This window comes from Tachyglossus aculeatus, chromosome 6, assembly GCF_015852505.1.
Source record: "Tachyglossus aculeatus isolate mTacAcu1 chromosome 6, mTacAcu1.pri, whole genome shotgun sequence".
NCBI lineage: Eukaryota > Metazoa > Chordata > Mammalia > Monotremata > Tachyglossidae > Tachyglossus > Tachyglossus aculeatus.
In genome coordinates this window covers 35,151,778-35,164,114 of record NC_052071.1, presented here as the reverse complement: position 1 = coordinate 35,164,114, position 12,337 = coordinate 35,151,778, and the positions used below count along the sequence as shown (strand labels likewise).

General features: G+C 44.2%; 1 protein-coding gene across 1 annotated transcript in view; it reads right to left on the bottom strand.

Moving 5' to 3' along the window:
- Nucleotides 1-2,106: 2,106 nt before the first annotated feature.
- Nucleotides 2,107-12,337, bottom strand: part of LOC119929977 (synaptonemal complex central element protein 1-like) — a 32,366-nt gene continuing 22,135 nt past the window's right edge. The window contains exons 10-13 of the mRNA XM_038748374.1: nt 11,995-12,115; nt 7,292-7,381; nt 5,632-5,717; nt 2,107-2,305 (exon numbers count right to left, since the gene is read on the bottom strand). Coding sequence (XP_038604302.1) covers nt 2,283-2,305; nt 5,632-5,717; nt 7,292-7,381; nt 11,995-12,115 — 320 coding nt within the window. The 3' untranslated portion in view covers nt 2,107-2,282. The remainder of the gene's footprint in view (nt 2,306-5,631; nt 5,718-7,291; nt 7,382-11,994; nt 12,116-12,337) is intronic.

Genomic DNA, 12,337 nt, shown 5'->3' with positions numbered 1-12,337 from the left:
ATTTTACAGATGAGGGAACTGAGGCCCAGAGAAGTGAAGTGACTTGCCCAAGGTCACATAGCAGACGTGGGGGAGGTGGGATTCGAACCCATGACCTGTGACTCCCAAGCCCGCACTCTTTCCACTGAGCCACGCATGGCCTAATTGCATTTATTAAGGGCTTACTATAATAATAATAATAATGATGGCATTTGTTAAGCGCTTACTATGTGCAGAGCGCTGTTCTAAGCTCTGGGGGGGAAACACAGGGTGATCAAGTTGTCCCACATGGGGCCCACAGCCTTAATCCCCACTTTACAGATGAGGGAACTGAGGCTCGCGCAAAGCGCTGTTCTAAGTGCTGGGGAGTTGACAAGGGGATCGGGTGGTCTCCATTTTACGGATGAGGTTACTGAGGCCCACAGAAGTGAAGTGACTTGCCCAAAGTCACCCGGCTGACAAGTGGCAGAGCCGGGATTTGAACCCATGACTTCTGGCTCTAAAGCCCGGGCTCTTTCCACTGAGCCATGCTGCTTCTCTACTGAGTCTGAGTCTTCTCTATTGAGTCTATTGAGTCTGTATATATGTATATACATACAGATATATATATGTATATACATATATACCTGTATGTATATGTATATTAACATATTAACAAAATAAAATTAATAGAATAGATATGTACAAGTAAAATAGAGTAATAAATATGCACAAACATATATACATGTGTATATGTATATATACACACACATATACACACATGCATATATGTATGCATGCATATAAATATGTACAAACATATATACATATGTATATGCATATGCATATGTATATATACATATGTGTGTATATATACATGTGTGCATACACATATACATATATGCTTACACATATATACATATATGTATATATGTGTGCATGCATATATGTGTATATGCGTATGCATGTGTATACACCTGTATATATGTGTATATGCATATATATGTATATACATATATATATATATATACACCTGTATATGTGTATATGTGTTTGTACATATTTATTACTCTACTTATTTTACTTGTACACATCTATTCTATTTATTTTATTTTGTTAATATGTTTTGTTTTGTTCTCTTGTCTCCCCCCTTCTAGACTGTGAGCCCACTGTTGGGTAGGGACTCAATAGAGAAGCCGTAGTTGCTTCAAGCACACGAAGCTCCGGTTTTCCAACTGAAACGGGATGGGCCCAATTCATTCAGCCATTCCATCCTATTTGTTGAGCACCGACTGTGTGCAGAGCACTGTACTAAGCGCTGTCGGCAACATAAATCTACTAAGTCAAGGCCCTACTGAGAGCTCACCTCCTCCAGGAGGCCCTCGTCCCCCTCTCCATTCCCCCCGTCTTACCTCCTTCCCGTCCCCACAGCACCTGTATATATGTTTGTACATATTTATTACTCTATTTTACTTGTACATATCTATTCTATTTATTTTATTTTGTTAATATGTTTGGTTTTGTTCTCTGTCTCCCCCCTTCTAGACTGTGAGCCCGCTGTTGGGTAGGGACTCCATATGTTGCCAATTTGTACTTCCCAAGCGCTTAGTACAGTGCTCTGCACACAGTAAGCGCTCAATCAATACGATTGATTCATTGATTGATTCTGTAACTCGGGGCTTCCCAAGCCCGACTTGTACTTCCCAAGCGCTTAGTACAGTGCTGTGCAATCAATCAATCAATCAATCGTATTTATTGAGCGCTTACTATGTGCAGAGCACTGTACTAAACGCTTGGGAAGTACAAATTGGCATCACATAGAGACAGTCCCTACCCAACAGTGGGCTCACAGTCTAAAAGGGGGAGACAGAGAACAGAACCAAACATACCAACAAAATAAAATAAGTAGGATAGAAATGTACAAGTAAAATAAATAAATAGAGTAATAAATATGTACAACCATAATATGTACAATATGTACAACCATACTGTGCACACAGTAAGCGCTGAATAAATACGATTGATTGAATGAATGAATGAATATGGGCAAATGAAATCTTACAACTGCTGTTTGGGAAACCAGCGTAACAGTGGTGGACAAAATCCCAGCTGCCCCACGGCTGTACAGACACACGCTTAGTTCCACGGGCACAGAATAAATGTTTCTTTATTGATCTAAAAACTGTAACAATGCCAGCCTCTTAGTTTAGATTCTAGCAGCAGTTCTTTTGACTAACCGAAACACCCTTTCCAGGCCCTTCAATCCATTTCTCTGATTCCACAATTCTGGACTCTATGAAGCCATTTCCAGGAAGGATAACTCTTCATTCTCCTCCTCTTCCGGCACCTGGAGAACAGAAAGAACTAGTTCCCTCTTGGCTGGAGGGTCATATAGGAGAGACTGAGGCACAGTAACACTCAAAGGAAAACTTTGGGGAACTTACTATCTGGCCCTTGGGTCTTGTCTCGTTCTAGACCTTGGAGACTACTACACTCCCAGAAGCCATTTTTTCGGATAGGATTAACTCCAAAGGCAAAAAAGAGAGGAAGAGACAAAGAAAGCTTGGGAATTTTGAGTTTCCGTTCTACCAAGTCAAATTAGAGCAATAAACCTCGAGCCTGTCCTTAAGGTAGTCATCATTTCCATTTGGCTTCAATGACTAGTTATCATCATCAACCATCATCATCAATGGTATTTTTTGAGCACTTACTATGTGCAGAGCACTGTACTGAGCTCTTGGGAGAGTACAATATAACAGAGTTGGTAGACATACTTCCTACAAATAACAAGCTTACAGTCCAAAGAGGGAGATGGCCAGTAATATGAATAATTTATAATACATAATTTATAGGTAATAATAATAATGATGGTATTTACTAAGTGCTTACTATGTGAGAAGCACTGTTCTAAGCGCTGGGGGGGATACAAGGTAATCAGGTTGTCCCACGTGGGGCTCACAGTCTTCATCCCCATTTTACAGATGAGGGAACTGAGGCACAGAGAAGTGGCTTGCCCAAGGTCACACAGCTGACAAGTGGCTGAGCCGGGATTCAAACCCATGACCTCTGACTCCCAAGTCCACGCTCTTTCCACTGAGCCACGCTGCTTCCCATACACACGAACTTGTACTTCCCAAGCGCTTAGTACAGTGCTCTGCACACAGTAAGCGCTCAATAAATACAATTGATTGATTGATTGATCTCTTAAAATAGCTGCTTCTCTAATAATAATGGTATTTCTAAGGGCTTACTATATGCCGAGTACTGTTCTAAGCGCTGGGTTAGATACAAGGTAATTAGGTTGTCCCACGTGGGGCTCACAGTCTTCATCCCCATTTTACAGATGAGGGAACTGAGGCACAGAGAAGTTAAGTGGCTTGCCCAAGATCACACAGCAGACAAGTGGCGGAGCCAGGATTAGAACCCATGTCCTCTGACTCCCAAGTCTGTGCTCTTTCCACTGAGCCACGCTGCTTCCCATACACACGAACTTGTACTTCCCAATCGCTTAGTACAGTGCTCTGCACACAGTAAACGCTCAATAAATACGATTGATTGCTTGATTGATTGAGTGCTGTGGGGTGAGGGTGGGGTGAACATCAAATGCCCCCAAATCACAGATCCAACTGCGTAGATGACACAGAAGGGAGAGGAAGCCAGGGAAAAGACAGCTTAATCAGGGAAGGCCTCTTCATCATCATCATCATCAATCGTATTTATTGAGCGCTTACTATGTGCAGAGCACTGTACTAAGCGCTTGGGAAGTACAAATTGGCAACATATAGAGACAGTCCCTACCCAACAGTGGGCTCACAGTCTAAAAGCGGGAGACAGAGAACAAAACCAAACATACTAACAAAATAAAATAAATAGAATAGATAGAGGTGAGCTTAATAAGACTTGGAAGGTGGGGAGAATTGCAGTCTGGCGCAGTTAGCAGACTGCAACCCTTCAGATCACAATCAGGTTTCTTCCTGGTTCTAAATGACACTGAGGATATTATTACAATAATGAACACTCAATCAGCATTTTCACACCTGCCCTTACGCTCTCTTCTCCCACTACACTCCAGCTCGCATTCATTTCTCACACTAACCTACTCACTGTGCCTTATTCTTTCCCGCTACTGACATCTTGCTCACACTTGTTATCCTTGCCCAGAACGCCCTTCCACTTCAAATCTGAGTCGGTGTTGAAAGTAAACTCGGTCCCCACAGCCATCTCCTGTTGTCTGTTCATAGCCAGTAGCACCGAGTACGGAGTTGAAGGTGCCCAGCTCTCTGACCCTGATTTCTGTCCCTCATTCCAGGTGCCTACAGATGAGGTCTGTGATTGCCTGGTGGTGAGGGACATCTTTGAGCTTACTGGTGACTTGCCAGATGCCCAAAAGGCAATATAATTGACACTAATGCTAGAAAAAGCTTATTATTACTACTACTATTAGAGTGATATGGTTAAGGCATACTAGGTGCAGAATTCTGCTCCAAAGTGAGTCTTGCTCTGCTCCCAGGCAGGGGCACTGATGAAATGCTTCCAACATTTTTGGCCTGAGATCACTTATACTACTTTGTACCCTTGTACCCTGCTTGTAGAGAAGCAGCATGACGTAGTGGGTACAGCCCGGACCTGAGAGTCAAATGGTCATGGGTTCCAATCCCGGTTCTGCCACTAGCCTGATGTGTGACCTTGGACAAGTCACTTCAGTTCTCTGTGCCTCAGTTACCTCATCTGTAAAATGGGGATTGAGACAGTGAGCCCCACGTGGGACAGGGACTGTGTCCACCCTGATAAACTTCTATCTAACTCTAAGCCTAGTACAGTGCATGGCACGTAGTAAGCACTTAAATACCACAATTATTGCCCCTTTCTCTTCCACCCTCCTCATTCCCTCCTCTCCACTCCGTCCACCTGCTTTTCTTAGCCTTCCTGTTCCTCACTCTGATGCTTTCAGTCTCACAGTAACTGAGATTGCTGCCTCAATCGCTGCTTTAGGTGAGGGGTTTAGTTTAGTTTAGGGTGGATATAAGCAGTCATTAGCTGAAAATGAACCAGCCTGAGGGCTGAATTCAACAACCATGGTTCTGATCCACTGAGCGCAATTTAAGAACCACAGTTCTAAATTCGTGTAATCATAGTCCTCTGCTGGCAGCAGTGGACACCACCACTAGCAGGGAATCTCTCCAAAGAAGAAGATATGGGGGTATGGAGGGTAATCTCCTGTCTTCAACAGGAAGGGGATGACCTAGGAAAATCAATCAATCAATCATATTTATTGAGCGCTTACTATGTGCAGAGCACTGTACTAAGCACTTGGGAAGTACAAATTGGCAACATATAGAGACAGTCCCTACCCAACAGTGGGCTCACAGTCTAAAAGGACAATGAAAATGAAAATGAAAAGGAAATGAAAAGGAAAATGAAGGACAGAAACAAGCTTACTGAACCTAATGGAGAACAGATCTATCCCGGGCTCCCCTTCCCAGCATCAAGATTGAGGGATTTTTGATGATCTGATAATCAGCCGCCAACTATTATTTTCTCTTATGAAAACACATTCTGACTGAACTATGGAAACCAACTGGGACAACAAAATCTTTAACCAGCTGGCCTCTGTCAGTTCTGATCCATTACCAGCTCCGTCCCAAGAGAGATCATACTATTAAAGAATAGTACCTTCAGTTGTAGATCGTGTTTCCTCCCTGACACGGTTCCACTCTGAGCCAGACTTAAACCCATAACTTTCCAGTTCGGTTTTCAACCTGTACGAAAGAGAAGAGAAAAACCCATGTGAACATATGCCTCGGCACAAGAGGAAAGGCTTTGGCCAGTTCCCTCTATTTCTGCCAGCCTGTATTCTGAAAACTCGATCCAAAAATAACTGCCACTGAATGTGTCATGCGCTATGGGGCCGGGCCCATGGAATATAGCTCAAGATGGGGAGAGAAAATAATAACTTGAATAGGTATAGTCTTTTTTTTTCCAAAGCATTTTCACATTACTTATCTTGTTAGCGCTTAGCAAATGCCATAATAATTATTTTGTTCTCACAACATCCCCGCTAAGTAGCGAGAGGGAGGCATTATTATCCCCATTACTCAGCGGGGAAACTGGGGTACAGAGTTTCAAAGCCTTGCCTAAGGTCAGGTCAATTGGCAGGCCTGGAAAGAGAGTCCAGACCCAAATCCTATCCAAACTATGTTGCCTCCACAGTGAGTATTTTACAGTTCTTCGGGTCAGGGCACAACAGAAGCCCTTACCATGTTGCAGCATTGCTTAACAAGCACGGGATTTCCTAAACCTCCACCATGACAAGTCCCAGCAGTCAACAGAGATACACGCTAAATGTAAGTGTATCTATGGGATAGTTGTACTGTCGAGGGGTTGTGCACTCCCTAAGTACTTTGATACTCACTCCACCCCCACAGCGGTTACATCAAAATCCTTATGCTCCACAATTTTCCCTACCCAACCTTTTTATTTTGTCCCCTCCTGTTAATTGTAATATCCTTGTGGGAAGGGACGATAGACCTCTACCAACTCTGTTGTATTGGACTTTCCCAAGTGCTAAGAACGGTGATCTGCACAGTAAACGCTCAATAAATACCACTGAATGATTGACATCTCCTTCAATAGCCAAAGTCATATGGGAATCAACTGATCAGGCCAATCCATCGTTTTCTTACATTAACCAAGGTGTCGGTAGGAAATGATTAATTTGAGATGGGCAGTTGGTGCTTTGAAATGGTACATAAATTGGCTCCTTGGATTTAGGAGCCCTGCTGAGGTGGCATGCTGAGCCCCTAGCTGATGTTATTCCCAGGGAGTAAGCACCTTAGTCAGGAATCAGAAAGTTTGGGAAGAATGGACCCAAGACTGAGAAGCTGACGGAAAGGATAGATGGTGATTGCTGGCGAGAGGCAGGAATGCTGATTCATTCATTCATTCATTCAATCGTATTTATTGAGCGCTTACTGTGTGCAGAGCACTGTACTAAGCGCTTGGGTAGTACAAGTTGGCAACATATAGAGACGGTCCCTACCCAACAATGGGCTCACAGTCTAGAAGGGGGAGACAGACAACAAAACAAAACATGTGGACAGGTGTCAAGTCGTCAGAATAAATAGAAGTAAAGCTAGATGCACATCATTAGCAAAATAAATAGAATAGTCAATATGTACAAGTAAAATAAATAGAGTAATAAATATCTGTACAAACATATATACAGGTGATAATGTGGGTGGTAGCGAGGGAAACCCACCCTCCTCCACTTAGTAATCTAATAATATTTAATGGAGGCATCGCTAGACCCCAAAGTGGCCTGGCCCACACTTACCTCTGGTATTTCTGCTGCAACTCAAGGTGGTGACGGGAGGCCGCCTCCAGAAACTCTGTTGCTTTCTCATTTTCTTCTTCAAATAGGTGCCTGGGGGACAGGAGGTAATTAGGCCTCACATTCAGAAAACTCCATGATCTCATTGATTCTTCCTCCAGAACAGCTCCCGGATCTACGCCATCCTCTCCATTCAGTTACCTCCCTAGTCCAAGCTCTGGTTGTATCCCAGTTAGTCTACGCATCACCTTTCTTGCTGGACTTCCTGCCTCCGACATCTTTCCACTTCAGTTGAAATTCCAGGCTGTTAACCTTCTTGCAGCATCACTTAGCAAAATCTCTCTAACTCCTCAAAAAACCTCAAATGGTTTCCCATCTTCCTCCACACTAAACACAGCCTCCTTACAGTTAACTTTAAGGCTCTCCATTTTACACAGCAGCTCCCCGCTAGCCTATAAGCTCGTTGTGGGCAGGGAACGTGTCTGTTATATTGTTATATTCATTCTTTCATTCAATCGTATTTATTGAGCACAGCAGAGCACTGTACTAAGCGCTTGGGAAGTACAAGTCGGCAACATCTAGAGATGGTCCCAACCTGACAACGGGCTCACAGTCTAGAAGGGGGAGACAGACAACAAAACAAAACATGTAGACGGGTGACAAAACACTTATATTGTACTCTCCCAAGCACTTAGTAGTTCTCTGAACATAGTAATAATAATAATGATGGCATTTATTAAGCGCTTACTATGTGCAAAGCACTGTTCCATGCGCTGGGGAGGTTAAGGTGATCAGGTTGTCCCACGTGGAGCTCACAGTCTTAATCCCCCTTTGACAGATGAGGTAACTGAGGCCCAGAGAAGTGAAGTGACTTGCCCAAAGTCACATAGCTCACAAGTGGCGGAGTCGGGATTTGAACCCGTGACCTCTGACACCAAAGTCCACGCTCTTTCCACTGAGCCACGCTGCTTCTCTTAAGTAGGTGCTCAATAAATACAATTGACTGACTGGCTATCTTCACTCTCTTCTCCCCAAGGCATACTCTTCATTCTTCCCAAATGAACCACCTAACTGTTTCCCCTTCTCAACTCTCCTGCCTCTGACCTCTAACTCATGCTGTTTCCCCAACCTGGAATCTCCTTCTTCCCCAGACCCACTAGAGAGACCACTGCCCTCCCTAAATTCAAAGCCTCATAAAAATCCCACCTACTCCAGGAGACCTTCCTCAATTAATTCAAGGGACCTCAGCTGCATTGGACCAAGACCCAACCTTGGCATTTGCAGACCTTGATCCTCATCTCAGCACTCAGTATGCATTTATTTATATATACATTCAACTGTTCGGCTAATGTGAATGTATTGCTTTCTGTTTAATACTTGTTCTTTCACTACAGATAATTTTTGTTTGCCTCCTGCATTAGATTGCAAGGTCTCTAAGGGCAGCAAAGCACGTCTTGCTACAGTTCTTCAATAGTCCCTTAGCCCCCTCCAGCAGCAAGGCTGCTGTCTCGTTCGTTGTGATCAGCCACAGCCCTGCTGCTTCTCCAGGGGCTTTGAGTGCTTTAATACATAGCTCTTTTATACTGTACTCTCCCAATAATAATAATAATGATAATGGCATTTGTTAAGCGCTTACTATGTGCCAAGCACTGCTCTAAGCACTGGGGAGGATACAAGGTGATCAGGTTGTCCCACGTGGGGCTCACAGTCTTAATCCCCATTTTACAGATGAGGGAACTGAGGCCCAGGGAAGTTAAGTGACTTGCCCAAAGTCACACAGCTGACAAGTGGCGGAGCGGGGATTTGAACCCATGACCTCTGACTCCCAAGCCCGGGCTCCTTCCATTGAGCCACTCTGCTTCTCTCCAAGAGCTTAGTACAGCGCTCTGCATGCAGTAAGAGCTCAATGAATACAATTAAGTTGAGCTATCATTGGGCACAGCTGGTATTTGTGGTTTCACCTCATTCGTGGGGTTTTCTCCAACAAATCTCCCTACTCTATTTTTTCTATCTTAATTTATCTTCATGTCTGCCTTCTCCCGTAGCCTGTAAGCTCCTTGTGGGGAGGGTTCATGTTTAACAACTCCATCGTGCTGTACTTTCCCAAATGTGCTCTGCACACTGTAAGTGTTCTATAAATACCACTGAATGATTGATTAATTGACTACGAAGGAATTACTGTACTTTCCCAAATGCTTAGTACAATGGCTAGCCATCAGTAGGTGTCCAATAAGTGCTACTGATTAATTGAGCTCTCTCCCTGTTCACTAGCCATAAGGTTTGAGAATGAGACCAAGAGCCTAGTCTAAATGTACGGCAATCATAATAAAAGTAATAATAATGATGATGATAATAATAACCACAACCATAATAATTGTGGTATTTGTTAAGGGCTGACTATGAGTCAAGTGCTGTGTTGAGTTCTGGGGTAGAGCCAAAACCAACAAGCCCCCCACGGGACTCTTTCCCTGTTCACTAGCCATAAGCTTTGCGAATGAGACCAAGAGCCTATTCTAAATGTATGGCAATCATAATAAAAGTAATAATGATAATAATGATGATGATGATAATAATAATCACATCATAATAATTGTGGTATTTGTTAAGGGCTATGAGTCAAGTGCTGTGTTGAGTTCTGGGGTAGAGCCAAAACCAACAAGTCCCCCACGGGGCTCACGATCTAAGCAGGAGAGAAAACAGTACTGAATCCCTGGTTTATACATGAGGAAACTGAGGCACAGAGAACTTACGTGACTTGCCCAAGGTCACACAGCAGGTAAGTGGTGGAGCTGGGATTAGAACCCAAGTCCACTGACTTCCATGCTCGTGCGCTTTCCTCTAGGCCATGCTGCTTCTCAAGCATGTCAGTGGCCTAGGGACTGCTTGCTTTAGGGGCACTTGTCTTGGCAACAGACTAACTGCTCCCACAAGAGATGAACATTAGGTCAAAGCAGCACCATTACTGTCCCCTATTCCTCTTCCTTCCCCATCAGCACTGTCTGGCTGTTAAATCTGATGGTGAATAGAAGGAAATAAATACCTGTTCTCCTTCCTACTTACACTGTGAGCCCCATGTAGGGCAGGGACTGAATTTGACCTGACTGTCTTTTATCTACCTCAGCAACTAATACAATGATTGACCCATAATAAGTTTTTAACAAATGCCACAATTGTTATTATCCTTATCCTTGTGGCTCAGTGGAAAGAGCCCAGGCTTTGGAGTCAGAGGTCATGGGGTTGACTTTCCAAGCACTTAGTACAGTGCTCTGCACACTGTAAGGACTCAATAAACACAACTGAATAAATGAATGAACAAGCCCACAACCTTGGTGTCATCCTTCACCCCGCTGTCTCATTCACCCCACATATCCAATCCTTCACCAAAGCCTGCCGGTCTCACCTTCACAACATCGCTAGGATCCGCCTTTTCCTCTCCATCCAAACCGCTACCACGTTAGTACAATCACTCATCCCATCCTGACTGGATTACTGCATCAGCCTCCTTTCTGACTTCTCAAACACCTGTCTCTCTCCACTTCAGACCTTACTTCACTCTGCTGCACAGATTACGTTTCTATAGAAACGTTCTGGGCAGGTCACCCCCTCCTCAAAATCTTCAGTGGTTGCCTATCAACCTCCGTACCAACAAAAACTGCTCACTATTGGCTTTAAAGTTCTCCATCACCTTGCCCCTTCTTACCTCACTTCCCTTCTCTCCTTCCACAACCCAGCCCGCCCACTCCGCTCCTCTGGTGCTAAACTTCTCACTGAGCCTCGTTCTCGCCTGTCCCACCGTCAACCCCTGGCCCATGTCCTCCCTCTGGGGAATGCCCACCCTCCTCATATCTGCCAAACAATCACTCTTCTCCCCTTCAAAGCCCTACTAATGGCTCACCTCCTCCAAGAGGCCTTCCCAAACTAAGGCCCCCTTTTCCTCAGTCCCCTCCCTTCCACGTCACCTCAACACGCTCCATTTGCCCTCCCCCCTGCCAGCCCATAGCACTTATGTATATGTGTATATAACTTTAATTCTATTTATTTATACTGATGCCTGTTTACCTGTTTTGTTTTTGTCTCTCCTACCAATATCCACTTGTTCACACCTTCCCACCTGCTTGGAACTCCCTTCTCCCTCGGGTCTCACAGACCACTGCTTCTTACATCTTTAAATCCCTTCTGGAATCATATCTCCTTCCATGAGCACTTAATGCAGTACTCTGCATACGGATGGTCAACAAATACTTTTGGTTGAAAGAAAAGATGTTTTATGCGGAGGTGAAAAGTCAGTGAGAGAAGATGCGGGAAAAGAGAATTGTGGTGGCAGAGAGAGTGGTGAGATGAATGAAGACAAACTACGGAGGAGCACGGTAGAGGGAGCAGAAAAAGTAAAGGTCTATTAGATTGGTACAGCCAATTTCCAGGAGTATCTTATAAATCTGGAAGGGGCCGTGCAATGGGGCCTCGACAACAGAGGGGAGAAAACCCCCTTGATAGGTTTTCTGGGGATCAGGCCTTAGCCACACTTTAGCTGGTGCACTAGACTCCCTGCACCCTGCAGCCAAGTGCTATCCTTTCTGTCTCTTCTTTACAATAAGCTTCCTTCTTGAGCTCATGAGGTAGGGCTGGGAGGTACGTATATGTGCCTATAAAGAGAAGTTCTCAAGAATACAGCCTGTGTACAGACCTAAGTTGGGCTTTCAACTTACACAGCAGCCATGGCTTCGTCACTCCTTAAGAAGAGCCCTTCACTGCTGAATGCTGCCCCGGGCTGGGAGAGTGTTTCCAACTGCTTCACAATGTCTTCTATTTTCTTCTGAACTACTTTCTCTAGTACATAGAAACAAAGTAGGGTGTGGGGTAAAGGGGAAATATCCACATTTTTGTTTCTTAAGGATCTCCTGGTTCCTTCGGTACTCTCTTAAAATTTCATTGTAATATATTCGATTAGTACTGTGCAGAGCTTCGGACTTCTAATCCCTGGAAAGAACTAGAACCTGGCAATATTTAACAAGCACTCTCTTTAATAAGGTTCCAGCTCCTCACTGCCGA